The sequence below is a fragment of the Peromyscus leucopus genome, chromosome 2 (genome assembly GCF_004664715.2).
Source record: "Peromyscus leucopus breed LL Stock chromosome 2, UCI_PerLeu_2.1, whole genome shotgun sequence".
NCBI lineage: Eukaryota > Metazoa > Chordata > Mammalia > Rodentia > Cricetidae > Peromyscus > Peromyscus leucopus.
Genome location: NC_051064.1, coordinates 94,535,929 through 94,563,638, shown reverse-complemented (window position 1 = coordinate 94,563,638; position 27,710 = coordinate 94,535,929). Strand labels below are relative to the sequence as shown.

The 27,710-nt window shown below is 39.6% G+C and overlaps 1 protein-coding gene across 15 annotated transcripts in view; it reads left to right on the top strand.

Moving 5' to 3' along the window:
* Elavl2 (ELAV like RNA binding protein 2) overlaps positions 1-27,710 on the top strand; it is a 156,413-nt gene that overhangs the window by 64,691 nt on the left and 64,012 nt on the right. For 5 of the 15 annotated variants that reach the window (XM_028877009.1, XM_028877006.1, XM_028877008.2 and 2 more), the window contains exons 2-3: positions 23,555-23,645; positions 26,338-26,581. In XM_028877009.1, the coding sequence (XP_028732842.1) occupies positions 23,574-23,645; positions 26,338-26,581 (316 nt within the window). In that variant the 5' untranslated portion in view covers positions 23,555-23,573. Of the gene's footprint in view, positions 1-23,554; positions 23,671-26,337; positions 26,582-27,710 lie in introns of all 15 variants that reach the window. The other 10 variants (XM_028877000.2, XM_037202707.1, XM_028876996.2 and 7 more) reach the window with 3 other exon arrangements.

Below are 27,710 nucleotides of genomic sequence, written 5' to 3'. Positions count from 1 at the left end.
ACAACCTTTTTTACGGAATTAGTTCTGGGGACCAAACTCATTAGACTTGCACAACAAGTGTTTTCCCGCTGAGCCGTCTCATCACCCCTAATTAGTGCTTTGAATCAAGCTTTGTGGTCAGACGTGTGTTGCATTTGCTCTCTATTCTGTTGCAGCACCTCCTTTTCTGATAGTTTGTTTTGTTGAGCTTGTTTCTGTATTTGAGACAGGGTCTTGCTGTATGCTGCCCATGCCGGTATCATACATGTACTCCTCCTGTAAGGAGTTGAATGTTGGAGTTCCAGGCATGTGCCGCCACGCTCAGGCTCAGTGGTGTTCTTGCAGTCTCGCTTCCTCCTCAGAGCCAGATGCCCTCCACACCTGGTTTGACTCTTTGGTTCACATGACTTTTCCCAGTGGCTCTCATCCTCTGCTGCATGTTAGAATCCAATTGAATGCATGTATCAGTGTCTAGTCCTTTAGGAGAGATTCTTACTTATTTTTTCTGGGATAAAATAGGCCCTGGTTATTATAACTGTTTTGCTTATAATAGCACAATGAACATATACTTGGAGTCTGATAGGCCTGAATGAGCAATCTTTTGCAGTTCCGGACAAGTTAATCTTTTGTAAGCCCATTTCTTCATTTGAAAAACAGGTTTAAAACAACTCATCTCATTCAGTTGTTAGTATCCTATGAGGTTAATGCTTCCTAAAGGGGTTTAGCACACTGCCTGACATATCCTGGATTAAGCCACTAAGAGCCTTGCCCCATCCAATATTGTCTCCGTTTCCAAATGCCCATGTGTTGACATTGCCCATTTATCATCCTTTCCCCATGTTTGAATACTTGTCTTTCCTATTAAAATTTATTTACAGATCCAAGGGCCTTAGTGGTGTTTTAGTCCATTGTATACTGAAGTAAAAACATGCATTTATCTCTTCAAATTTACTAGAAAAAGAAAGCTTCTAAAGAGAGTAAGAGAAAGACCATCAAAGTGTTTTTGAATAGAAAGGGAAAAGGGGTTATGTGGGTGTCATTTTGGAATCTCAGTGGCTTAGATTTCTAAAACACATACCTGTGCACTTCTTCCCCCTCTCCTCTTCTTCTCACTGTCTTTTTCTTCCTCCCTCTCTTCCTCTCTTTACCCACTGGAGTCTCTGTTATTCTGTTGTTGTAAAAACTTGACACATTTGTCTCTTATACACCCTTCTAATATTCAATATCCTAGGTTTTTGTTTTTTTTTGTAAGCATCCAGCCCTATGTTTATTTTGCGGGTTAATTCTTTTCCTTCCCACCTGTGATGGCTGAAGGGTCACCTTCTGTGTGATACATTGTGTCTTCAGTCATAAAGGCCAGATGGACACCAGTTGAAACAGCTGTCTTTTGAGTTTTAGAAAGTAGATTTTTATAGAAGTGTGTTTTTTTACAGTAAAAGATACTGTCTCTCAAAATTTCCATTGTTATTCTTCTGATAGTCTGGTAATCACCTTTGGGTTGTCATCATCATCCATAGCTCAGGGTCCATGTGCATTTACAAATCATTCCTGTCTTGTAAGGAATCAGCATTCACCTGAGGTTTTTGCAGGGAGTAGTCTGAGCTATATTGCTTCTCTCAGTGTAAGTTAGGTCTTGACTGATTATATCATTTTGATAGAATGAGGTATCAAGATTTTAATTTTCTTATAGTCCCCTTGACTTTCTTGATGTATAATACAATTTTGTTAAACTACTTTTCCTTCCTCAAAGTACATGTGATATGGGCTTTGACTGCATTCTTTTGGAAGGTGACTTTTCTTCGGTAACAGAGATAAATGCTCAGGTACAGACACAGTTTCTGATGTCCTTGGAAAGGTTTAGAAATCTCAAGTACACCGAGCTCGAGATAGTAGGTATCAAAAATAGAGTGCAGCATCAGTGTGGACCAGCCAGTTGGGCTTCCAGTAGATCATTCAGCATCTTGGGTGACCTCATCTGTGACCATCAAGGGCACACTAAAGTCTGGAATTCTTACTCCTCATGAGTGGGCCCCATCTTCTCACCTGTTCTGAGAGCTGCTAAACTCTAGGACTGTTTACTTCTCTGTGGCCTTTTCAGGTGTTGACCCATTATACCGCTCAGGCGGGAGGTGGTCAGTTCTTCAGAAATGCATATTTACAGGTTGACCCAGGCCTTGGATGCTTGTCATTGGCAGAATAGTTCTAGTGCTCTGTGTTATACATGATTAGCACCTGGGGGTAGGAGTTTGAGGGAGAAGCCCTGGGGGTGAGTGGCTTCACGAAGTTTCTCTCTCGTTTTAACTATTCCTGCAAAATACAATGCAGTGTTTGGGAAAATTGCCATTAAAAATTAATGTTTGATCTTGACAATATTTGATTTTTAAGGGCAATTGTAATTGAAAGACCCTAAGTCTGTTGTTTGGTCCCCTAGGACAGAATTCATGAAAAATTCATAGCATACTTTGTTCTTTGCATGGGCCTTCTTATTTTGCGGTTGTTCAATTGGATGGAAGTATATTCCTGTCTTCCTGTTTTCAGTGTTTTGATTTTAGGTACAGTGCATTTGCAAACCTCAATGGTGGCTTTCTTCATTCCCAGCCCTTAGTAACAATTGTTCTATGCTCCTGTTTCTTAGGCAGGTACAGTAAGAAGTGTTAAGTGTCTGTCCTCAGTGGCATTGGGGGTTGTTTGCCAACTCTGTTTCTCCAAGGAAAAGCATTTAAAATAATTTGACACACTGTATTTTCACCATGATTTCCTAGATATTGAGACATCCAAAAGGACGTGTGCAATGTCAGAAGAGAAACTGAATGTATTTTATTTTGTGGAAAACTTACTACATTTCTCATTTTACGTCAACTGTGGAGGTTGTTTCTTTTTTTTTTTTTTTTTTTTTTGGTTTTTCAAGACAGGGTTTCTCTGTGTAGCTTTGCGCCTTTCCTGGGACTCACTTGGTAGCCCAGGCTGGCCTCGAACTCACAGAGATCTGCCTGGCTCTGCCTCCCGAGTGCTGGGATTAAAGGCGTGCGCCACCACCGCCCGGCAAGGAGGTTGTTTCTTTATACAGTCTAGTGAAATGCTTGGCACCTAATCTGCTTATTTAACCGGAAGATATTAAGTGCTACTTATTCTTTACCTATTTCCTGAATTCCAGCTTTTCAAGTGAATTATCTGATTAAAAAGCTAATTGACAGTTGGATGTAATGAATGTGACAGGCTAGGACCATCCTCTGCCTACACCGACTTAAGTGATACTGAGCCAGCCACTAGGTTTCGTTTCCTTCATTTGAGCAGAGGAATGGCTGGACATGGATGGCATTCAGGCTTCCTAGCTTAACTTTGTGTAGTCGTAACAGTTCTGTCTGTAGAACTAACACACTGCATGTGGCCAGTCTTGGAACAGATTGCTCAGGGCTCATGGTTCATCTTGCCCTCTCCCATGGTGGTACCATGCTGTGTCCCCAAAGACCAAGTATACCTAAGATTTTTCTCAATTTTAGGTCTCCCTTTAAATGCTGCTTCTCTAGAGAGGATTTCTTCTTATCAGTTTTTATGTCTGTAACATCCTGATTTTCTTCATGGCTGTGGAATGTATTGGAGAGAGAAATTGACCTTTGACATGTTTAACACCTGTACCTCCCACTGCATTCCCTGCATGCCTGTCTTGTTTGTGCTTGTACTCTGCACAGCCCAGTGTTTAAAACATGGTAGGCATTTATGAAATGGTTGAGTCCATGTGGTCTCCACCATGTTTGAACATTGGATAGCACACAGCCTTCAGCACTTGCACTTGTTCAGTTGGGATATGATCATGGATTTCCCCATGTCACCCCGACATCATCCCTCTTCACACTCCAGCTTGCGTCCTGTGTTGTGGTTCTATTTATGTTTTCTGTTCTTTGCTAGAAAGTAAGTAAGGACTCCTTGTCTGAGTCAGCTTGAGTACACAGCATGTTGCCCCATGTCTTATGAGATTTGCCTATTAGAGCAAAGGCAGATGTCTAAGTCCTTCAAATGTGTTGATATTTGAAGCACATCTAATTTTTCTGTGACTAAAGCTCATTTGGAAGTTCCATCTCCCAGAGTCTGTGATGCCTCATTTCAGTATGAACCTCATTGTTTTCAGATTGAAGTATGGGTGTCCTGTAGCTGCTGAGAGCGGTATCAATTTGCTCTGTATTTCTTTAGCTTAGGAACCATAGTTATGCATGTAGTTACTCTAAGTAGTCCCATATTGTGAACGGAGATCTTGCTTCTTTTTATTCTTGGCAATTTGAGCATTTCCTTTTGTGTTTACCAACTATTTCTGTTCTAGGGGGCTGTAGTTTAAGAGATGAAGTAAAAATAATTATGCCCAAAGAATCTACTAGAAGAAGGGCAGGTCTGTTTCTTGAGAGAACAAAGATCAGCTGCCTTTTACAACTATGGAACGATTGCTTCGTGTTTTCTGCCTGTGAGGTTTGAGTTTGTTGATTGCCTAGATGAGAGGCGCTTTCCTTCTTTGGCTAGATGAACATTTTGGGCTATCTGGGAACTCAGCTGAGCTCTCAAATAAGAGAGGGCATGAGAGAGTTCAGTGAGCAGTTGAGGTAGAAAAAGAGAAAAGAGCCTGATGTTCAAAAGCATCAGGACAGTTAGATTTCCTTCTGTTTTTCTCAGTAGCTACTGTGCCCAACCTTTTTGTTGCCATCACTACCCACACCTTGGCATCTCCATCTTTAGTGTGCATTCTCATTGTGCCCAGGTTTATTTACCAACTCTTGGTGGTTAGACAGCCTTGCAAATAGCTTCTTTTTCATCAATAAATACAGGCAGAATTGCTTCATCAAACTGTACAAAGTGATTTTCTCAGTGTGGGATGGTTCAAACTAGTTTATCTCCAGAATTAATCTTAATTCATGGTTTAGCTCTCTAAAATGGCCTAATCTCCTGAGTGACTTTAAGAGTAACAGGCATGTAGTATTAATCACAGCTTACTGACAATTTGCTGACCCTTCTGAGATTCCCCCCCCCCAGTTAAGTACTATGCTAAATTGAGCAAAAATGTCCACTATGTACTGTGGTTCTGATTTCCTACGTGGTATCTATAGGGTATGCTTCTTAAGATGCCGTCCAGCTCTCACTGTTAGCCAAATCTAAACATTTTATTACTAAACAGCTATCTGTGTGAATATTTTTCTATTAAAGGAGTTTTTTTTTTTTTTTTTTTTGTTTTTTTTTTCAAGTAACTGATGGTGTGTGCTATAGTGGCTTAAATATTTCGTACTGAGAACATGGCATTTGATAGATGATAAATGGTCTGCTTGCTAGTAAGTAAAAATGTTCTTTTGAGTAAGTGAAGGAAATACATCCTAGTCTATAGGCACAGTTTATATACTTGTGTGTATGCACATGTGTGGGTGTCACACACACACACACACACACACACACACACACACACCTTAACAATACCTTATTTTGTGTAGTAACTGGCTCTTTTTTCTTTTTTCTCTTCTTTTCCTTTCCTTTTCTTTCTCTTTTCTTTTTTTCCCCTTAGGTTCTAACCATGTAACCTAGGCTTGCTTTGTTGTTTAGATTGGCCTTGAAATTTTCATTTTCCTGCCATGCCTCCAGAGGGCTAGGCTTATAGTCATATACTACCACACCCAACCTGACAGTTTTATTGTTCTCTTTATCCATTGCTTAACTTCTTTTAAAAATATGATTTTTTTTAGAAAGATTAAAAACCTATGCTTTATAAATGGGAGAAATTACCCAGGTTAAAATTTGTCAGAGGTCACCAAAGTACTAAGAAATAGATTTGGAACTGGCTCCAGTTGTCCTTGGACCAGCCTCAGGGGACAGGGTTTGAACTCAGGCTCTCAGAGTCTGTAGCAAGTGCCTGCTGAGCCAGCTTACTGTCTCATCTGAAATTCTTAACTGATGAAGAACTGGACTGACACCTTCAATATATTTTATTATTATTTACTTTTGGTGCTGATGAGTGAAACTAGAGCCGTGCATGTGTAAAGTACATGGTCTTTACCATTGAGCCATACCTTCCAGCCTTGAAACTTTTGTTTTACTATAAATGGATGCAATTACAATCTTATTTTTTTTAATACTTTTATTTAAATTTTCAGTTATGTGTGTGTGGGTATGTGCAGGTGAATACAGGTGCTTGAAGAGACCAGTTAGCAGCCTGAGGTGGATGCTAGGAACTGAAAGAGTAGTAAGTGTTCTTAATTATTGAGCCATCTCTCTAGCGTCAACATCTTAGGTTTGAAATATTGCAAATAGTGGCTGTATTTGGGACTGTCCTGTGTTACATGTGATTATTTTGGCTTTAGATTGTCACAGTGTAACCGTGATGCTTAATGAAGAAAGTAAGAATCTTTACATGGACAGCATAGCTATGAATGTGAATCAAAAGTTGTCCCTCTGTGTGATAGACACATACATATTGTAGAATTTAACACAAAAGGGCACATTAAGTTGATCAAAAATAGCATGAGAAAGTGATTGTAGTGAGACATGTAAGTACATAATATTGATAAACTTTATCCAGTTGGAGGTATTCCTCTGTGGAAAGCCAGATCCATATTTACTAGATTAGAAGTTTATCTTGAATGTTAATGGCAATCCTGTGCCAAGAGACAGCCATGCATGTATGTGTGCCTGTATTTCAGGGATCATTGAACACATCACGTTCTTTTTGGTACATTCTCTATTGTAGTCTACAGCTCTGTGTTTGACTTTCACATGTCAGGTTAGTGTACAGCTGTAAAATGATTGGAGCATACCAGGATTTAATGCCAGTGTTGGTCCTTTCTCAGTTTATAATTGGCCTAGGAAGAAGAGAAGGTCTGTATCCATTATGTATGTACTTTTGTAGGAGTGGAGCCTTGCTTTCTAAACTGGAGCAATGCTTCCTCATGTAGACTGGATTGAAGGTAGAAGCTTTTTTTTTTCTCCTTTAAGGGAAATTACTATGTACCCCTGGGGTGGGGTAGGATGGAGTCCATAGCTTTAAAGTAATGTTCTGCAACTTTAAAGATTTGCAGTTGATAGAGAATAATTTAATGTGCACCATAAAAACTTCAATTTTGGAGTTTCTCCAGCTTTTTTTTTTTTAGCTGTGGCTTTTTAGTTAATGAGAGGTGGTGAAAACTATACTTTCCTCTTGTCTCTACCTGGAATTACAGAAACTTTCAATACTGTACAAGTTTAAGAGATGGAGACCATTACTTATTGCATGGTGGTGTCCTCTCTTCTTTGCTCAAATCCCTATTTCTAGAAAATTCTATTTCTAGAAAATGTTAATAACACAGTTATTATCTCAGGACTTTAAAGAAATACTCATTTATTTCCAAATGAATCTAGAGACAGCCTTGTTATGGTGCTTTGAAAACTTGTATAGGAGATAATGCAGATTTTGGGGCACATAAAAATGAATCCACCTCCTATATTGCCCATTCATCCTGCTGTAAAACAAACAGTCTTTAGGCAAGGCTTTGCCTCAGAACCACCTTGGTTTTGTGGCTTGCCCACTTTGCTGTTTTGAAGCAGGTTTTCATGGAAATCTATTTGGGTAAATGAAAGGCAGATTATATATATTATATGAATTAAACTACTTTACACTTCTGCTTTATCATTAGGTACCCTCTTCTGCATCTTGTAATATAATTTGTGGTATGTCATGAGCAGCTTTGAACTTGAGACAGGGTCATACTGTGTAGCACAGACAGGTCAGCCCGAAAGCCCAAGCCTTCCACCTCAGTCTTCTTAGTGCTGAGGTTATAGCCATGAGCCAAAATGCCCAGTTGTTAAGTTTATTTAATGTGGACTTCTAGTATAATGAGATGACTGTCAGTTTGTTGGGGAGGGACTATGAGTGGGGGTTGGTTTCTCTCCTCTTCCCACCTTCCATGCTTATGATAAAGCATTTCATGAGCCCCTCTTTTTCTAGTATCAAAATACTTTGTTAGCTCTGAATTAACTTTCTTCTTAGCTGCTGTCTTATTTTTCTTTTGCTATGAAGTTCACCATGACTAAGGCAACTTATAAAAGAGAGCATTTAGTTGATGGCTTGCTTACAGTTTCAGAGGGTGAGTCTATGACCATCATAATAGGTAGCCTGGCAGCAGACAGGCAGTCATGGTGCTAGGCAGTAGCTGAGCACCTATATCTTATCCATAAGCATCACACGCACGCACTACTTACTGACAGGGAACCATATGGACTTTTGAAACCTCAAAGCCCATCCTCAGTGACATACCCAGCAAGACTGTGCCTCATAATCCTACCTAACCAGTTCATCAACTGTGGAACTAACATTCAAATATGTGAGCCTTTGGGGGCCATTCTCATTCAAACTGCCCCATAAGGGAAAAGACATTCCTAATTTGTGTGGGCAAGATAGCTTTCTCTAAGAATCCAGGGAAGTGGGTCTTATTTTCAAGTGCATTTAACATGCTGTGGTCTTATTAGGATATTAGTAATACAGAATTGATGCTTATGTTTTGCTTATACCATGGAATATTTTGAAGATGATTAGATCAAAAATTAAAAATCCTCAGTTTAGGTGATCAGGATATGTTTGAAGTATTTGGATTAATTTACTCTCTTCCCACCTCACTGTTGGTGTATTTCTGTGCTATTCCCAGGCCTTTTATGTTAGGGGTACCCTTACTTCCAATTCTCTAGTCTTCTGGAACTGTTCATCATGCATAATAGAAAAGTTATGCACACTTTAGGATGGCTTGGCTCTAGGCCATGGTATTATTCTTCTGGGGAACCCAGCCTTAGCAGGAATCAGGGTGACATGGCAGCTTTGGGAAAATTGGAGAGAACCTCTCCTAAATAGGTCTGTGGGAATGTACATCCTGTTACAGAGCATGCCTGTCTTAGTCAGTGTTCTACTGCTGTGAAGATACACCACGGCCATGGTAATCCTTCTAAAAGAAAGCATTTAACTGAGGTTTCTTACAGTTTTAGAGGTTTAGTTCATTATTGTCATGGTGGGGAACATGGCGACACGTAGGCAGACATGGTGTTGGAGTTTTAGCTGAGAGTTCTTCCTCAGGATCCAAAAGCAGTGACACACTTCCTCCAACAAGGCAACACCTCCTAATACCTCTTAGCTGCCACTCCCTAGTGGCCAAGCACTAAATATACGGGCCTAAGGTGAGGGGGCATTCTTTTTCAAACTGCCATACTCCCCTAGTCCCAATCTCACTCTTCCTTCTTGTTAAAAGTGGGAAGGGGGTCAGGGAGACTGACACCAGGCCAGTGAGAGAGTTCATTGAGTAAAGGTGCTTGTAGCTGTTCCTGAAAGTTGTGCTCTGATGGTGTGTGCGCGGGCACACATACAATATAATTTCATTTTCTTAAGCATGTGTGCATTTGAAGAAAGGAAGTTGAGGGACCAGTGAGATGGCTCAGTAGGTAAAAGCTACTCGTGGGCAAGCCTGAAGACCTAAGTTGTTTGATTCCAGGACCTCAAATGATGTAAGGAGAGAACCAACTTCAGTGTACTTGTTCTCTCACACAAAATACAGTTAGTAATCAAGTAAGAAATGTGAAAAAGAGAGCATTGTTTGAAATGTCAATTGATAAAGTTTTAAATGTTCTAAATGACTGATGAATAAAAAGATCAAGCAACAAGTTTGCATGCTAAATCTCCCTGGTTTCTTGTGCCTCTGGCCTGTGGGTCTTAGAGAGCATTATGGGTCTGTTTGCATCTCTCTTTCCATCTATCCTCTTGGCTTTTTCTCAGGATACATGTGTATGGTCATGGGTGGTTACGTGTGATTTTTTTTTTTTCATATTTTCTTTGCAGCCCTTGCAGATTTTGAAGTGCCTTTTAAACTTTGTGCATGAATTATTTAAGAGGTTATTTTTATTTTTGGTTTCACTGACTGGCCAGCTAAACTGCCATTTATTTGAAGGTATAATACATTGCTTTATAATATATTAAAATTGTTGATGCCCATCCCCCTGTGTGAGCCCCACTCTTTTCTAATGCTTTTCAGGGCCATACTTGGGTCTTGTTTACTGTGCCATTAGATGTGTGATGAGCTTTCAACCCTCCACTGTTTTTGTTGGTGGTGTTTATCAGGTCTTAACTGTTGTTTTTGTTGGTAGTGTTTATCAGGTCTTAGCTAATGTATAGAAATGTTGATGGATAAATAGGATATAGTGGTTTGTATTTTAATGATTTTTTGTTTTAGTGATTTTTTTATTAATTTTTTCATATACTTTGATCATATTCTTGCCTCTCCATCAACTTCTCCCAACTCTGCCCACCTCCCTACCCACTCAAGAAGAAAAGAACTTTATGTTCTTTTCCCTTTCTTAAAACTAATAAAAAAAAAAAAAAAAACCCAACGCCTAAAATCCAACAAAAACCCGGTAAGATAAAAGGCAAAACAAAACAAAAAGCACACAAAAACATGGAGTTTGGGTTTTTTGTTGCACCTGGGCTTGAGACCTGCCCTAGAGTCTGGTTGATAACCCAGTGTCACTTTAGAGAATACTGATTTTCCCTTTCCCTGAAGGTATCACTTGCTAATTATTTCTTGGTTAGTGGTGGAACTTTGTGTCTATCTCTCCATCTCTGTATTGGATTTTTCCCCGGTTCGAACCTGTGCAGGTCTTGTGTGTGCTGCCAGTCTCTGTGCATTCATGTGTATTACCAGCCCTGTTATGTTTGGAAGACATTGTTTCCTTGGGGTGGTCCATCACCAGTTACTCTCTTTCCTCGAGGGGAGGGGTTTGATGAAGATATCCCGTTTAGGGCTGAGTGCTCCAAAGTCTCTCGCTGTCTGCTCATTGTCCAGTTCTGAGCTTGTGTTAATTCCCATCTACTGTAAGACAAAGCTTCTGTCATGAGGGTTGTGATAACACTGATTCCTAGGTATAGCCACATGTGACTAAGAGTCTTCCATTGCTATGGTCCTTTAGCACAGTGGTTCTCAACTTTCCAAATGCTGTGACCCTTTCTACAGTACTTCATGTTGTGGTGACCCCCAACCATAAAATTATTGTTGCTACTTCATAGCTGTAATTTTGCTACTGTTATGAATCATAATGTAAATATCTGTGTTTTCCGATGGTCTTAGTCGACCCCCTGTGGAAGGGTTGTTCAATCCCCAATGGAGTCACAACCCACAGGTTGAGAACCACTGCTTTAGTAGACTATAGTACTAGATTTTCCCCTAGGGCCCATGACCTGTCTAGTCTCAGGTTCTTACCTCTTGAGCAGAGTCAAGTATGGATTCCATCTCATAGAGTAGGCCTTAATCCAATAAAAAAGCAGTTTTAGTCCTATAATATTTGTGTCACTCTTGCAGTTGTATATTTTGTAGGCAGGTTGCTATTGTAGGTGGCAGAGTTTATCGCTGGGTGATATTCATAATTATTTCCCCCCTCCAGTAATGTTCCCAGTAACTTATAGCACAATGAGTTCTAGTCAGTAGGAGTCAGGCTTCTAGCTGGGCACCAGCTCAGTTTGTCCATGTTTAAATGACATAAGTGTTGTCTTCATCAATAGGGCCTTACCATCAGGTGGTGGGGGGTAATCAGTGCCCTTGGCAATAGCATGTGATGTTTAGGGTCAGGTCTATGGGGCCTCCTTTGGCCAATAAATGACTCACCCCATTCCTAGCACTGGGAGGTATTTCAGTGCTTAATGTAGGAAGCTACTTTTCCTTAATTCCAACAAATGAAGTTGTGGGTCACTGTCAGTAGAACAAGAAGATGTGCTAGAGCTGAGTTTTGTACAGTGGTGCCTGGAACTCGTTCTTCATCTGATGGTGGTGAAATTCTGAGCTCCACCCTCTTTGTTTACTACCCTTGCTGCCGTCTCCACGAGCCTTTGTTTGTCCTCCATATTCTGGTCCAGGTAGTGAGTACAGAATCACTTTCCGCTGAATTCCAACATGTGTCGTCCCCACTCTGTGTATGTGATTGACAAAGATGGGTTTAACAAGCCTATGTAGGTGGGGCAGTAGATTTACAAAAATGATATGCTCCCCTAACACTGACTTTTAACTAGAGGTTGTCAGTCCACATCAAGTCTTTCAAAGGAGTGTGTCTCCGCTATGTTTACAAAGAAAGTGAACATTCTGAGGTGAGGTTGGAGAAATAGTTCTCTTCAGAAGAATGGTTAGGCTCCCTTTTGTCAAGCCATCCCAGATTCAAGTAGTAGGAGATGGCAGGAACTTTCCTTCAAGGCTGTTTTAGAAGAGATTACAGCCATAACCACTCTATACTAGCATGTCACCTGGTGTGTAGTGGGTCCTTTTGAAAGTCTTGTCAGCTATGAAAGATTATTTACTACCAAGTGGTTTGATGTTCATCTACTGTCCTGCCAGAATTCTCTTAAAGAAACTTTCACTCTCCATAAGGTAAAATTTTATCTGGGAATGACTACTCAGAAACTGTATCAGAAAACGTTCAGCCTGTGTTTCTTTGTAATTTCAAACTTTGATAATAAGGCAGGAATCTAGTTTAAATGCTAACTGTACTGAGAATGCCATGTGCACTCTCTTGCTATTCTCTAGCACTTTAAACATTGGGAAGCGAATGCCTCATTTCTTTTTGCTCACATACATGTCTAAACTCCGTTGTTTAAGTTACAAGTAGTTTCCATAGCAGCAGCTGACTTTGCCCTTTTATCTTTTCCGTAGTGAAACATTTAGCATAGGTCAGCCAGAATGGCTGGGAGTTCTGGAAGGTTTCCTTGTATGCCTTTGACTTCTTGGGGTTCAAGGCTACTTAGGAAGGGGGGCGTTGGGAATGTTCATGTTTTGTGCACCTGTTATTCCCATCTGGCACAGTGCCTGGTATATCCAGTGGGTCAGGGAAATTGCTTTCTGACTTTTAAGTACCTTTTCTATCTTTCATACAAGCAGATCTTGGGGGAAGAATGTGGGTATAAACCTCACATGTGGTTTGGGGTTTATTTATGCATCTTTGTTGAGATCCACTTATTTTAAACTGTGATGTGATGACAATATGACATACCTACACTTGTCTTTGCCCCTGATCACTGAGGCCTACATTCTTTTAGTGAAACCTTACAGCTAGGTGTTGGTTGTTAATGTTGGTTCAACTAGATGCTTGAGCTTATACTGAATAGTAATTATATCCTGAAAGAAATATGTGATGGACCAATGGAAGCCTTTCCTTTATAGGCAACCTAAGATGACTTTGACTCATGCAGGTACATGAGGCTATGATGGAAAAATCTTCTTCTTGGCAAGGAATATAGGCCTACATTGTTAAATAGGGGAGTGTTTACTTGCTTCCTTGATTTGCCCTCATGGCCATTTATCTGCTTTGTGTGACTTTTTACACTCATGACAAGAAGACAAATCCATGTAAGGTATATGATAGAGGCATGGGCGTCTAGAAGCTCTAGATGATAACTATCTGGCCTAGTTCAGTGTTTCTCAGAATACTTGCTGGAGGCAAGTGTGTCCCCTTCTTCTTAGACTGATGTACCTTTTAATCAGAAAAAAGGTAGTGAGGATGTTGCAGATGAAAAAGAGAGGTTGAGTGACAGTGGAAAGCAGACTGGGAGTGGGTGGGACGACTGGGGACTTTATTGTGAACCATAGGAGCAGTAGGCATGTGATGCAGAGGTAGGTGGGAGCAGGTCTAGTTGGTGCTTCACTGGGAAGCTGAGATGTTGTTTGTAGGCAGCATGGAGTCAGCAAAAGCCTTGCGAAGAGACATTGTGGGATGCTGACTATTTGGGGAGCTCTGTGTAGTTGGGGATTGGAAGGTGACTTGCAGATGGGGTGAGTGCAGAAGCAAACAGTAGTTAGGAGCTTGTAATGGACTCCTGAGCCTGGTTTCAAATCTCATTTTTCTACTTTGTATCTGTGCACTTGCAGTCCTCATTTATAGCTGGACTTGTTGGTACAGGCCTGTAAATCCTAGTTCTTTGGGAGTCTGAGGCTAGAGGATCATAGGTTCAAGGGCTGCCTGAGCTATACTATGAGTTTAAGGGCAGCCTGTGCAACTTAAAATAGACCCTGCCTCAAAATAAAAGTAAGAATAGTGCTGGGGATATGGCTCACTCAGTATAACACATTCCCAGCAAGCACTGGGCCTAGCTTCCTTCTATAGTATTCCCCCCTCCCCTGTCATTTGTCAATTAAAGATCATATAAATATATATGTATATGCCTATATACATATATATATATCATACTGCACATGAAGATTAAATGAAACTTTATCTTCAAATTATCTGACATAGAATAAGTAGTCAATAAATGATAGCTTTTTTTTCTTCCACTTTTTCATTTTAGTCAAAAGATTCATTGAATTCTACAAAATTCATTGAATTCTAACAACCTCTTTTTGTACCAAAATTATGCAAATCCTGTGGAGAATTCAGAATGCCTTATTTTTCTTTTAATTAAACATCTCAAAACCACAGTTAATGCAGGCTTATAAAAAATCATATTTAAATGTAGGTTGGTTTGACAGTCATGATGGGAGAGATATCATGAGGTGAACTGAGTGGCCTTGTATATCTGGACCAGTTCCCTGACTGTGGACACATCTGATAGGCACATTCAGTATTCTAGAGTGTGTTCATGGTTGGTCTCCACTTTCCAGTGGAAGGAGAAGATGGATGGCTCATCCTTGAAGCCCTCATTTGTGAAAGAAGCGGAGTGGGTGGTGAATTCTGAGTGTTGAAGTTCTAAGAGACTGTGCAGTTGTTGAGGATGAAAGACCAAGGTGGGAGGGATGGAAGCCAAGTGCATATAGTTTAAAAAGTAAGGTAAATTAAAATAGATAAGTCTGTAATTCAGAAGTGAAACACTTGGACTATTGGCATCCTATATTTTTAAATATAGTGTTTGGAGATCTGGGGTTAAAAATTGCAGCAATTTAAGTAAAAATTCCCATCTTTCTTAGTCACCATTTGTGACTGTGCTAAATGTAGTTTAACATAGCATCTGCTTCAGAGGCCCAGGACAGGAGATGACAGTCATGATTAGGAAAGTACTTTCTGTCCACAGTGTTCCTATTTCATATGAGAGTCTTCAGAAAAATCTTCAGTCTTGTTGCCCATTTAGATGTTGGGAGGTCTGGGAGGGGTTATCCAACCCTTAACCTGAAAGACAGACAGATTTTCTAATGATAGCATTTGAAAGAAATATTTCCCTTTGTCTAATGATAATCATAACAGTCTGATACTCATTAAGCACTTTAGTTTGTAAAGTGCTTTGACATATTATCTGCTTAATGTTTGTACATAACGAAAGCATTTAAAGGAAGTTGGTCCCTTTTACCCTCCCCCCCCCACCTGTTTGCAGAATACAGATAATTCGAGGGCTAAATGTGTTCCTGGCTTGAGTCTCAGGAAAGTTTTCTTAGGTTCAACGAACCTTTGATTACGTCTCTACCTTCTTTGACTCCTTACAGTAACAAGATAGATCCCTTTCTCAACAACTTTTAGAACTATGTTTCTATATAATTACACAGGTGATACTGCACATAGAGACTTATACATTTGCCCCACTGTTAGGTTCTAACTTAACCCTGTGAACTTGTAGAGACCTACTGATGTGAAGATGACATGGGAAGTAAAACGCCCACAGAAGTGAGTGGAGAAGCTTTTCTCTATGACACTTGGGACACAACCCCCAAAAGACCATTTGAAAACACAGATATTTACATTATAGTTCATAACAGTAGCAAAATTACAGTTATGAAGTAGCACAATGAAAACAGTTTTATGGTTGGGGGTCACCACAACATGAGGAACTGTATTCAAGGGTCGCAGCATTAGGAAAGTTGAGCATCATTGATCTATGAGATGGCAGGGGACATTGACTGGGCACTGTAGCACCTTGACTTGTTTGCCTGTTAAGAGGGATATCTGGACCCATGTGAGTGGTGGGATCAGTAAAGTGTGAGGTTAAGAAGTGTCTTCCTGTTTTGTAGTGTATAGCATCACTCATTTGAGCTTTAACTCTTGTGTACATTCTTAGGCAGCAGATTAGCTAGAAATGTCTTTGGGATGCTCTCCCTCTGTACTGTCCACCATTGGAATTACAAATAAAAATACCATGTTAATTCAATGCAAATTCTTGAAATGTTGTAAATAGCTGGGAGTTTAAGTACCATAACAAGTCACAGATGTACTTAAGCCTTTTTTTCCTAGCTGGGATGTTGGTTTTAAAGAATTATGCCATTAGGGAGTCAGCAAGAGAGCTAAACCAAAGGAAATAAATAACTTTCTTGGTGTGTGAATCTTGCTTTTGAAGATGCCTCAACTTACCTTGCTAAGTAATTCATAGTTCTATGTCTAAATCGAATGTATACGCCCCTTGGGACTTTACACAATTTAAAAGAAAAGCGTTACATAGGTAAATATCAGTATGTGAGATGATTTGGTCCAATTTTCAGAGTTGAGGGTTGAGGGTATATGGATCACCATGGACAAGGAAGCAGGGAGGACATTGCTCTGCTCTCCATGATGCCTTAATGCAGTGTAAGGCTTGTGTGTCCTAGGATAGTATCTCTGGCTTCAGTTTTTTTTGAAGTCCTACAGAAATATTTGTAACCTTGCAGTATTACTAAGAAAATAACATACCTTGTTCAATCAACTGACATTTCAGATGCCTCCTTTATTTTGTTATAAACGGCTTGGGGTTAAACACTAGCTATAGCATTTTTTTTTCTAAGTTCTTTTAAATGACAGTGAGAAGTAAAATGTTACCCCAAGTGGCCAGATGGAGAGCTATGGCCCTTTCTAACAGTTGTGAGTTAAAAAGTGGTATTTCTGTCCGTAAGCCTTCCTTGTCTTTTATATTCCCTTTAAGATTAAGTATTCCTCCTGTTCTGGAGCTCAATTATGACAGAGCATTTCAGTGTCTCTATCTTACAGACGAACTATGTTTTTAGCCTACCTTATGAAAACACTCAACTACTGGGATTAATTTGAGGATTTCCAATCAGCCTTTCACAATGTGTTCTACCCTAAGGGAGTTCCTGATAGCTGTGATTTCTGTGGAAGAATGTGAAGTTAATCCAATTTCTGCGCTGATTACTATGTGAACTGTCTTAATTTAGCAGTTCACATCTATCTGCCTATATAAAACAACCCTGCTACAGAAATGGAAGGTGAAATTGACTTTATTCTCATTATACTTATGCTCCCTTTTAGGTTCTGCAGCCAAATAATGGCTTGGAAATTAACTAGGCCACTGAGGTTGGGATGAAAGCATGAGGTGGCAATGATTCATCACCAGAAGTTAACGGTTTAGTATATTCCATGCTGTAACCAAGACCCAGCTAATCTACAACTTAATTTCACTATTCTACAGCAGGGCAAATGGCCCTGTTGAAGAGTGTGCTTCCACTTCAGAAAGTGCCACTTTTAATTTTTAAACTTTAGAGGAGAACATATTTTTCTTGTCTTTGAATCTTGACTGATTAAAATGGACTCATAATACAGATCAACTGTTTTGGAATGGTAGTGCTTTAAGGTCAGGTCTCACAAAGAAGCCCAGGATGCCTTCGAACTCTTCCTGGTCCTTATACTTAGCCACGAGGACTGGGGTTGCAGATGTCCGCAAACATGCTGCATGACTTTAGTTCAACCATTAAAATTAAATGGTTGTTGATTTTACATTTGCTATAAATGAATTGAATACTGAATTCTTGCTTGAAGAATCCACTGTAAAGAATACTTGCAGAGAATAGCTTGATTTAATACCCGGTTTTTATGCTGGGTTTCCTGAGACTCTTTTCCTTCTCTTTAAGGTTCTGCTCTCTATATAGAAACCTTTCTCTGTTTATTAATCTTGTATTCTTAGTCCCTAGCATATGATAAATGTTTTGGTGATTTGTTTGAATGAAAGCAGTTAGAATGTAAACTGGCTTTGTTTTGTTTTGACTTTTTTTTTAATGATGGATTTAAGCAATTTGCTGATATAATTTAAATGTAGCCCTTGAGCTATATGCTTTCTCCTAAACATATCTAGGATCTGATGGTTTCCCCTGACAATACCTTGGTCAGAGTCACTGCCGTCCTTATATGCCTGAGTTATTGTGGCAGCTGCTTGCCTGGCTTAACTGCTTCCAGACTTCCTGAGCCCTCCTATTCTCCCACACAGTTATCTTCACAGAAACCTCATGCTACTCTTTGACTTGAAACCTTCATGTGGTTTCTTTTCTTCTGATGCCCTTCGAGGTCCTATGTAGTCTGGCCTCATCGCCTCTTTGACGGGTCTCTCTAGTGTATCTCTTTCCTTACTGTTCTGCACAGCAGCCTAACTTTGACCTCCCTGGAATATTTTTCTCGGTAGTCTAGTGGAGACAACAGTTATTTTCAGTTACATTCCCAAATTGCTGTAACATAAGCAAGTAGCAGAACACAGCACATGTCACTGCTGGACAGCACTGTAAGTCAGAAGTCCATTCAAAGTAGTTCTGAGACAGCCAAGGGAAAGTTCCCCCAGGAGGCTTTAGGGGAAAATATTTCCTCATCTGTTCTACTTACAAGGGGCTGGCTGTGAGGTCCTTCTGATCCTGTGATTTCTGGACAGTGTGACTTTCCCACTTCCTGCTTTGACTTGTAAGAATCATTGCTAATCCTCTGCAACCACCTGGATAATATAGGACAATCTAATGTTTAAAGATCAGTTGATTAGCAAACTTAATTCCACTGTGTAACATGACATAGGACTGAGGAGAGAGTGGGATGATGGACATTTTAGAGAGACTTTTATTCTCCCGATGCAGCAGCCAGGTCACTTCTCTTTGAAACCTTGGCTCAAAACTTATCTTCTCAATGAGACCTGTTTATTCCTTGAGACTGCCACCATTATTTCCAGTCTACTTCCTCTGCTCTGCATTCTCACTAATTTCAAAGCATGCTTTTTCTCTATCTAATAGACCACTTTCTGTATGTGTTTCTTCTTGCTCAGCTGTACACATCTACCATTGTGTGTGTGCGTGCTTGCGCCCTGGTACTTCCATCTTGTAGTCAGTTCCTCAAGTACCTAAAGCTTCCCTTAGATCCTAGGAGGTGCATGAAGATGTTTGTTGAATGGACAAGCAGGATTGGAATGGTGAGCAGATCTTTTTAATTGGATCTTTATTTTCCCATTGGCTAACATGATTGACTGTAATAAGCTTAGAACAAAGGGAAGGATTTGGGGCCTTGTACTCATCTTAATCCACAAACCTCAGAGCCTTTAATCCTGCCAGCTCTGGAACTCGAAACCTATAGACTGATATCAAGAGAGACTTGTTTGTATGTAGAAGCTGTAAAGGCCAAGAGACAGTATTAGCTGCTAAGGAAAGTTTCTTATGGTATTCCTGCAGCTAGTTGGTCTTTTGGTAAGCTCAAGGCCGCATATCTGAGTCTGAGGTTGAGGAATTCATGGAGCTGAAGAGATAAAGTGGTATAAGGTAGAGAGTTGATGGAAGTTTGATGATCCTGTGGACTCTATGAAACAAAGAACTTTGTAGAGAACACACTGTTGTTCATCCTTGTGACTCATGGCTTATCTCTGGTTTCAAAGCTTGGTTGAATATTCTTGTTTACTTGAGTAAACACAGCAATGTATCATGAACATGTCATTGTAAGGATTTCAGAGGGGGATGACAAAACATTCACTGCAGGCATGGTGACCCCCAGACAGGTGACCCCATCTGTCCTCAGGATACTTATTTTGCTCTCATCCTGCATGTCACTGCCTACTTTGTGCTCCAATTTCTTACCCTGAGTTCACTAAAGGAGGGTGTTCGATTAGGATTCTACTGCCACCTAGCTATATCTTTCAAACTTTAGAGACAGGTGCTTTCTTTTCACCTTGTAACTTGAACTTGGTGCTTAGAGGAACTCTTAATATGCAGAGGGAAGACACTGAGCTGATTCTGCCTGGTGTGCACCTGGAGATATTGAACTTGTAGTCCCAAGTGGGTGTGGAGTCCAAGGTCATTGTATCCAAACTGGATGTTTTAGTCTGAGAGAGATGCTTGTCCTTGCCTCTAGCCATGATTCTTTTTAGAGACATCATCTGTATTTGCCTAATATTCTTTGCCAATATCAAATTAAAACCATTTAAGACCTGTGACTTAAGAATAATGGGTTTCTGAATTCCTTTGCATCAAAATCTGTTTTCTGCTTGCATTTACTCTTGGCTTTTGGCCATTTTGCTAAGTGATCCCTAAATGGTTTGTCTCCATAACATGGTTTGTCTCCATAACTGTACTGGACAAAGGCATGGAACTTACCTGTGCAATGTTTCAGGATTTGTTTTGACTTGGTATTATTTTATAGATGGCAAGTTGAAATGACAGATTCTTGAGGTCAAAGTCACACAACTGATCACTTCAGAAATAAATGATTTCCTTTGTTGAACCACGTAACAGGAATTTGGGTTTCAGTGGGTGGGAGTGGCTGGTAGAATGCACCCAAATTGGGAAATATGCTTTCATTGTTGTGTTTACTGTGAATACGTTAAGTGGAATAGAGAAACAAGCTATTGAGTTTGCATGTATTCAGGACAGTGTGTTTCACCCTTTCAGTCCCTGAGTTTTGAAGGAATTGCTTCTGTTCTTTCCTTGTACGGATCCTTCAAAGGGAGTGGGGTGATCTTAGAGGAGATTCATGAGCAAAGCAAGAGAGTAAGGCACTGGGCTTGTCTGAAGGACAAGCAGGGCTCAGATGTCCAAGGTTGCTAAAAGTAAAGAATGCAGAGTGCTCAGTTTCTGTATCAAATATCTAGTGTTTGATTAGACAGACAGAAGGTGGCTGTTGATGGCTTAGGAAAAGCTTCCTAGAGAAGTTAGTGTGAATTAGGATGGGGAAGCACTTTTGGAGAGGCTGTAAATAACTTGGGTTCTTCGGAGGAAGTATGAGCCTACATCAGTTTTATTTAATTCCTCACCCCCTTAATGTGGTAGTTAGCAAACCCTAGGACTTAGCTCATGATAGATCAGTGCTGTACCCCTGAAGCAAATTCCCAGCCTGGGGATTGGTGCCAGGATGGTGAACATAGCAGTGGAGGGGGATGTTAGGGGAGACTGAACCAGCCTTACTGCTATGACTGACTTGTGCACTTCTGGTCTCTATATTGGGTAGTGTTGAGGCTTTAGAATCCTTTTTCCTAGCTTGGTCATAACACCAGGTGGACTTAGTGAGAATTCTCAGGATATTTTTAAGGTATTTTTGACTAGAGTCTGTCCTACATGGTGGCTGTCTGGAAGAGGTTTTAAAATAGCAAAGCTGATTACCTCAGTTTTCAGAATGTTTTTGTTGTTCTGTTTTTAAACTAGGGAGATTAGAAAATGGAGACTTTTCATATGTGGTCAGGAAACTGGTGGGCTAATTTCTTATATTCTCACTGTTGCCAGATAAGAGAAATAAAGTGATAGTTTTGATCTCAGTACACAGTCATGTTAGCATGAAGTACATATGCAAATGAAAGAAACAAAAAAGGGGAGGGTTAAACACATGTGGAAAGCTTCAGTGCCTGTTGTAGGTAAACTATACAACCATGAAAAGATAAAGGCTACCTTCCTCCCTTCCCTGTGAGAACCATGCTCCCATCAAACTGTTCCTCACCATTATCTCTTGTAGCTCAGTGCAAGTATAGAATATTCTAGATTAATCTATGAGAGTGTCTTTTCATAAGTTATTGCCCTGAGAATAACAGGACGAAAAGCAGTCTGAGTTGGCACGATTGATGTCTAAATTAAGAGGTGAACATATATGAAACATTATTTTTTTTAAGCCTTAAAATTAATGGCTCTGTTTCACTGGAATGTGGCCTTTTTTCCTTTCCAACAAGCCTCAGAGCCAGTGGATTCTATAAATAGTGCACAGCCGGGTTGTCTGTGGTAGATTGAGTGGAGCAGAATCACCTGTCCTTAAGTGAAGGGGAAGTAGCTTTACATTTTTAGTAACTGGATTGTTGGCCAGCATAAAGGTAAGGGCCATGTGAGCAGCTTATTTATAACTTCCCATAAAGGTGTGTGTCTGCCTCAAGCGGAGAGACTGTCTGGGTGCTGGGAACGTAAAAGTGCAGTGGAATCATTTTCCATCAGCAGCCTTTCCAACTTAGTCGTTCAGTAGAGACTGCTTGCATCCCTGGGGCCTTGCAAAGGAGGGGTGTCAGGAGATCAGCTCGTTAGTGTTGTCTCCTATGGAAGACAGGGGATGAGGCCATTGAATCCGGTTTTATCCGTGATTTTAGGGAAGGAGGAATATATGGATATTAACTCCTGAATGTATCCTGGATATACATCTTGTGTTGGTTTAACCTGTTGGGTGTGGTTGCCCTGCTCCACCACTAGGCTCTTGCCAACCCGTTTCATGGTTATAAACACTTGACTCTCTCAGGTTAACTGTAAGATGAACTGTAAGATTAAGAACACAGGGTCAGACTGACTTCTCTGGCTACAGTGGGAGAAAGAACAGCCAAGCATTTTCATGCATCCTTTTATAGATGCCAGAGTCCACTCCATGTTTGCATTCCACGGGGATCATGTACAACCAGGCTTTCAACTCTGAAGTTGAAAACTTGAAATTACTAATGTAAGGGGACTTTTTTTTTTTTTTTTTCAGCCTTCCTTTGTTCATTATTGTTTCCGAGCCTGAGTTTTCTGATTGCTACATTGGTCATTTTAAACATGTGGTGGATGTACATAGCTAAAAAGTAAACTTCGGCCTTTGGGCCACTAGCACAGCTCTTTTTAGTTTTCAGGCACATTAAAGTAAGGAATAAACAGCCCAGTAATGCTATTGGCGGCCCCATGGCAGCACTCATTTCAAAGCATGCTGGGTTCACAATTTACATATTATGAAAATGTTCCTTTGATTTCCTTCAGGGACAAAGCTGACATCCTATGCAATTATTACTCCTCCCCACCCCACCCACCCTAAAACCTATTTATTGGTCCAGTTCTTTCAATTAAAAGATGCCGGTTTATTACCTCTTAGTATATGTAAACTGTTTTTGGTGAAACTGGTAGAGACTAGTTTCACTGTAGTGTCAGAATAACCACAGGGGGCTTGGATTCCCTTTTAATTTGGAGTCCCAGGATTAAAGATCATTTGTAGTATAATGTAACAGTATGGGCAAATACAGCTTCACTTCATGCCCCTTTGATATTTAGGGGAGAGAGTGCTTTTGTGCAAAGCAATCACTTATGAATCGCTTGACTGCTTTTCTCACTAAAATTTCACTCGCATTTCCTCCCTTCTCCCACATCCCTAAGAGAGGACTGCATGTAGTATTTTCATTTTATTTAATTAAAAAATTTTTTTTGAAATGGAATTTAAGGTAGTTTTTAAAGATAGATGCCAAGATAACTAGTTAATATTGTTTTAAAATCAGGTTTTTAATTACAAATACTTACATTTATGCAAGAAAACTATATGTAGAAATAAATTTGGAAGGATTAGATTGGAATTGCCTCAAATTCAATTAAGCCCCACTGCATGGCCGTGCTGGGAGTATGAAGACAGTCACTGTAAATCTGTGCAAGCTGACGTGTTACATTACCTTGCTCTAATCTAACGTATGGTACTTTTTGTGTCCATATTGCAGACGGCAACTCCAAACTAACATGGCAGTCAGACTGTGTGATGTGGCTTCTCTGCTTAGAAGCGGTTCGTGGGCAGCAGAGCCTTGGACCGGGGTCTGTGGGATTTTTCTTAAATTCTGTAGGCTACTTTTTTTTTAGCATGTTGCAGAAGTGCCGAGGCCATACCAAACACTTGAACCTTTAATTTGGCATACTAATCATTCTTACCTACTGTGGTATGGCCATCATTAAGAATGTTAAAGCACATTGCAATTTTAACCATGGCGGTAGATGTAGATCAGAACCATGCTGTTTAATGTAACTGAAATAATCGAAATTAGGATTTAGTGCAGACTCAAAAGAGTGACAAGCTTGTTTGAAAAAACAAAAACAAACAAAAGTTTTGGTATGGTCTGAATACTAAGTTACCATAATTCTTTACATTCTGTTTACTATGTATTTTTTTGGTTACTACATTTTGAAGTTATTTACAATTCCTGATGCTAAAAAAAATTTTGAAATTGTAAATCTGGCTGAAAATTATTTGCCCAGTAACTGTTGGAAGACTGTGCATTCTGTGAACAGTTGTGTTGAGCCTATCAATGGAATATGCATTATTTGGAAAATATAGCACATTAGTATCATTTTATTCAGAGCAGATGGTCCTATAGCTGAGAGATGCTGTGATTCTCAGTGCACACAGCCTACTGCAGCTGTTCACTTGAATGTTGGCTTAGGAGCTCATTCTTGCCACCTGAACGTGGAAATAAATGTGCAATTAAGTGAGAGTGTTTGTTGTCCTTATTAAACCCTGTTAATTTCAGTCAATGAACATTTATATTTCACACGACATCCCAATGAGCTCTAGTCCAAATCTCACATTTGGGGTTCTTGTACTTTGTGCACATACCCTAACTTGAGTGGTGGTTTATTTGAATAGGCCTTGGCCACTCTCCTCTTGCAGGTCATTTTTTTATAGTTGTGGAGCAGAGGTAGCCCTACGAGAATTTTGCTGTGAAAAGAGTAATTCACAACTAACCCACAAACTGGAACAGTCACGCTTGTATTAACAAAATCTGAAGCCTCCCTTCTTATTTTCCAGTACTTTGACAATTATAATATCTTGAAATATTTTGACTTTTTTTCCTACATAAATCCAAAGATTTATTATTCTTTAAGTATTCACTGAGAATACTTACCCAAGAAAAGTAGTTTAAAACTTGATGGGGGGGAATTGTTTCTTCGGAAAAGAAATGAAGCTATTGAAAGGTTACAACTTATTTGACTATTTCCTGACTACTCTGCTCGAGTCTGTTTTTATCCCCACAGCACTGATTCTTGTCCAGTCTTGACCAGTCTGGAGCTGGTCCATTGACCAGTCTGTCTGGTGCTGCTTTCTTATGTAAACATCTCATGGCAATAGAGATTTTATACCTGTAGATGTACCCTTTTATTTTTCTTAGGCAATTTGAATTTGAAAAGACATTTTCCCTATTCCCTTAATAATCAGCCATCTTTCCCTTCTGCTTGCTTTTTTTCTTTTATCAAATTCTTTGCCTTTCCTATGTTAAAGCCTCCTAAAGCTAGCATGCTCTCATTCAGAGTTGTCAGGTTTGAGCATTTCTTTGGGGAGCTGAGAGGTGTATTGGATGAGACAGAGTGTAATCTTTTCATTGATGCTTTGAGTTTTGGATTCCCCCATAGTCTTGGCTGTCCAAATTGGACAGTTATTAGAAAATACTTTTGGAAAACTTGGGGGTTGTGGTTTGTGACTCTTTTGTTCAAAGACCATCACATTGGTTTTAGGAGACGTATCTCAAATTGTATAATAACTGATTTTTAGAGAAGTTGGAACTTGTGAGGAAATTTCCCCCTATGCTGCTATTCATCTGCTGTTTGGTTTATGGACACCTTATTACTTGCACTCTCAACAGCCTTGGGCTGGCCTGTTTGGAGAAGTTGGTGTATTTATATTGTTATGTTGCTTTGGTGAACTGGATATGTGTTTTTGGTCTTAAAATTAGAGTCAAGGCAAAATATTATCCTGAATTTTGTGGATTCTGTTTTGATGCTATAGATTAGTTACTTGGTGGTGGTCACCAGCTGCCAAATTGACAAGAATGGCCGAATAGTCTACAAATGTAGACAGAATATTCATAGCTCTACTCCCAAGCTAACCTACCCTTTCACTCCTGAACATATAACATCTATTTTTTTTTTATTTCTTACCAATGATAGAGGTACAGAATGTTAATCAAAAACATTTCAGTATGTAACCAAAACAGTACATGTTGACAATTTTATTTTTGAAAGTACCTTTGCTCCTTGATTTTGTTAATGGATGCCTGTCAGTCTTAGATAATTGACTCTTATGAACTGAAGAATCCTCTTCAGAGTTAATATGTCATTTTTTTTTTTTTCGTTTGTTTTGGCAGCATGTTAAGTATTTTTATTTTTAGTCAGGTCGCAGTTCTGTGCCCTTTGGTATTAAATTGCTTCCTCTGTGGACACCGCAGGTGAGTTGAGGGTATATGTCTAGCCCCAGGATATGAGTCTAGAAGATGTTTAAGATTGAAATTGTGCTTATGTGCATGTATGGAATATGTATGTGGAAGTATAATTGTAGTCTTAAATTGAATAGCTTAATATGAAATACAATTAGTGTAGGTGCTGCACTTTTTGTTGGAGCTTTATTGTAATTTCAGCAGAACGACTTTGTTTAGTGACAAGTGTTTAACTCTTGGGTGGAATCTCAAATAGCTTGTGAAATATGAATTCTGACATTTCTTATTTTCTCTGTTTTTAGCAGGTAATTGCTGCCATGGAAACACAACTGTCTAATGGGCCAACTTGCAATAACACAGCCAATGGTCCAACCACTGTAAACAACAACTGCTCCTCACCAGTCGACTCCGGAAACACGGAGGACAGCAAGACCAACCTAATAGTCAACTACCTTCCTCAGAACATGACACAAGAGGAGCTGAAGAGTCTTTTTGGGAGCATTGGTGAGATAGAGTCCTGTAAGCTTGTAAGAGACAAAATAACAGGTATGCATTTTTATGTAGATGGGTGAAATGTAAAGAACCATGGGTCAGGTATGAGAAAATAACTTTGTATGTATAAATCATTCAGTGCTGAAGCTTGACATACCTAGATTTTCTGTTATGGTATAAGCAATATGAAACTAGTGTTAAGGGTTTCTTTTAAACCATAAAATGCTTTTGGGGGCTGTCTTTGATTTGATTTTATATTATTATTTTCTTTTTTTGCTGTTTTTTTAAAGACAGGGTCTCACTCTAGTACAAGTTGGCCTGCAGCTCACTATGTGGTCCCTGCTGACTTTGAATTTGTAGTAGTCCAATATTAGCGTGCTGAGTGCTGAGATTGCAGTTGTGAACTACCATGCCTAGATAGCAGTGTGTATTTTAACTGGACTATGACTATATTCTAGGACAGTGCTTTTGGAAAAACATGTGTGATAGCAATGTTCAGGTTAACCTTTGTTTTTTCAGTACCCCTGACCTTACATAACTGAGCATTTCAACAGTAGCTATAAGGAGAATATTTTGTTTTAGAAAGAAGGGGAAAAAACCCTTATGATAGTCTTTGCTTTGGTCCTTATGCTTATAATATGTTTGATAAAGTACTGGCTAATACCTTTTTACTATCTAAACAATTGCACTGATAAAATTAGAGACTAATGGGACTTTATGTTATATTCCTTGACAAGGAAAGAATATGTGGCATGAGCATCCTTTTTATTGTAAAGATGAAGAGAAAAGGGTGAGAAATTGGGCCTAAGTGATGGCCCGTTTGGCTGAATTTGAGTACTATGTATTTGAAAAATCTCAGTATGCTTTTTTTAAAACAGTTGAGTAACTTATTTAAACTCGAACCTATTTAACAAGCATGTTCTTGGGACAGAGGTTAATGTTTCCTACTAGAATTGTTTTAAAATGCTAAAACCAAATGACATTAAGTATAGATAGACCTTGTAGGTCTTTCATGTAGTGAAATTTGGTGGAGCATCAGTTGCTTTATGCAGTTTATAAACAAACTGACCAACTAAGTTTTTGTTTGGTTGTTTTTTTGTTTTTTTCATGACAGTTTCTCTGTGTTGTCCTGGCTTGTCCTGGAACTTGCTCTGTAGACCAGGCTGGCCTTGAATTCAGAGAG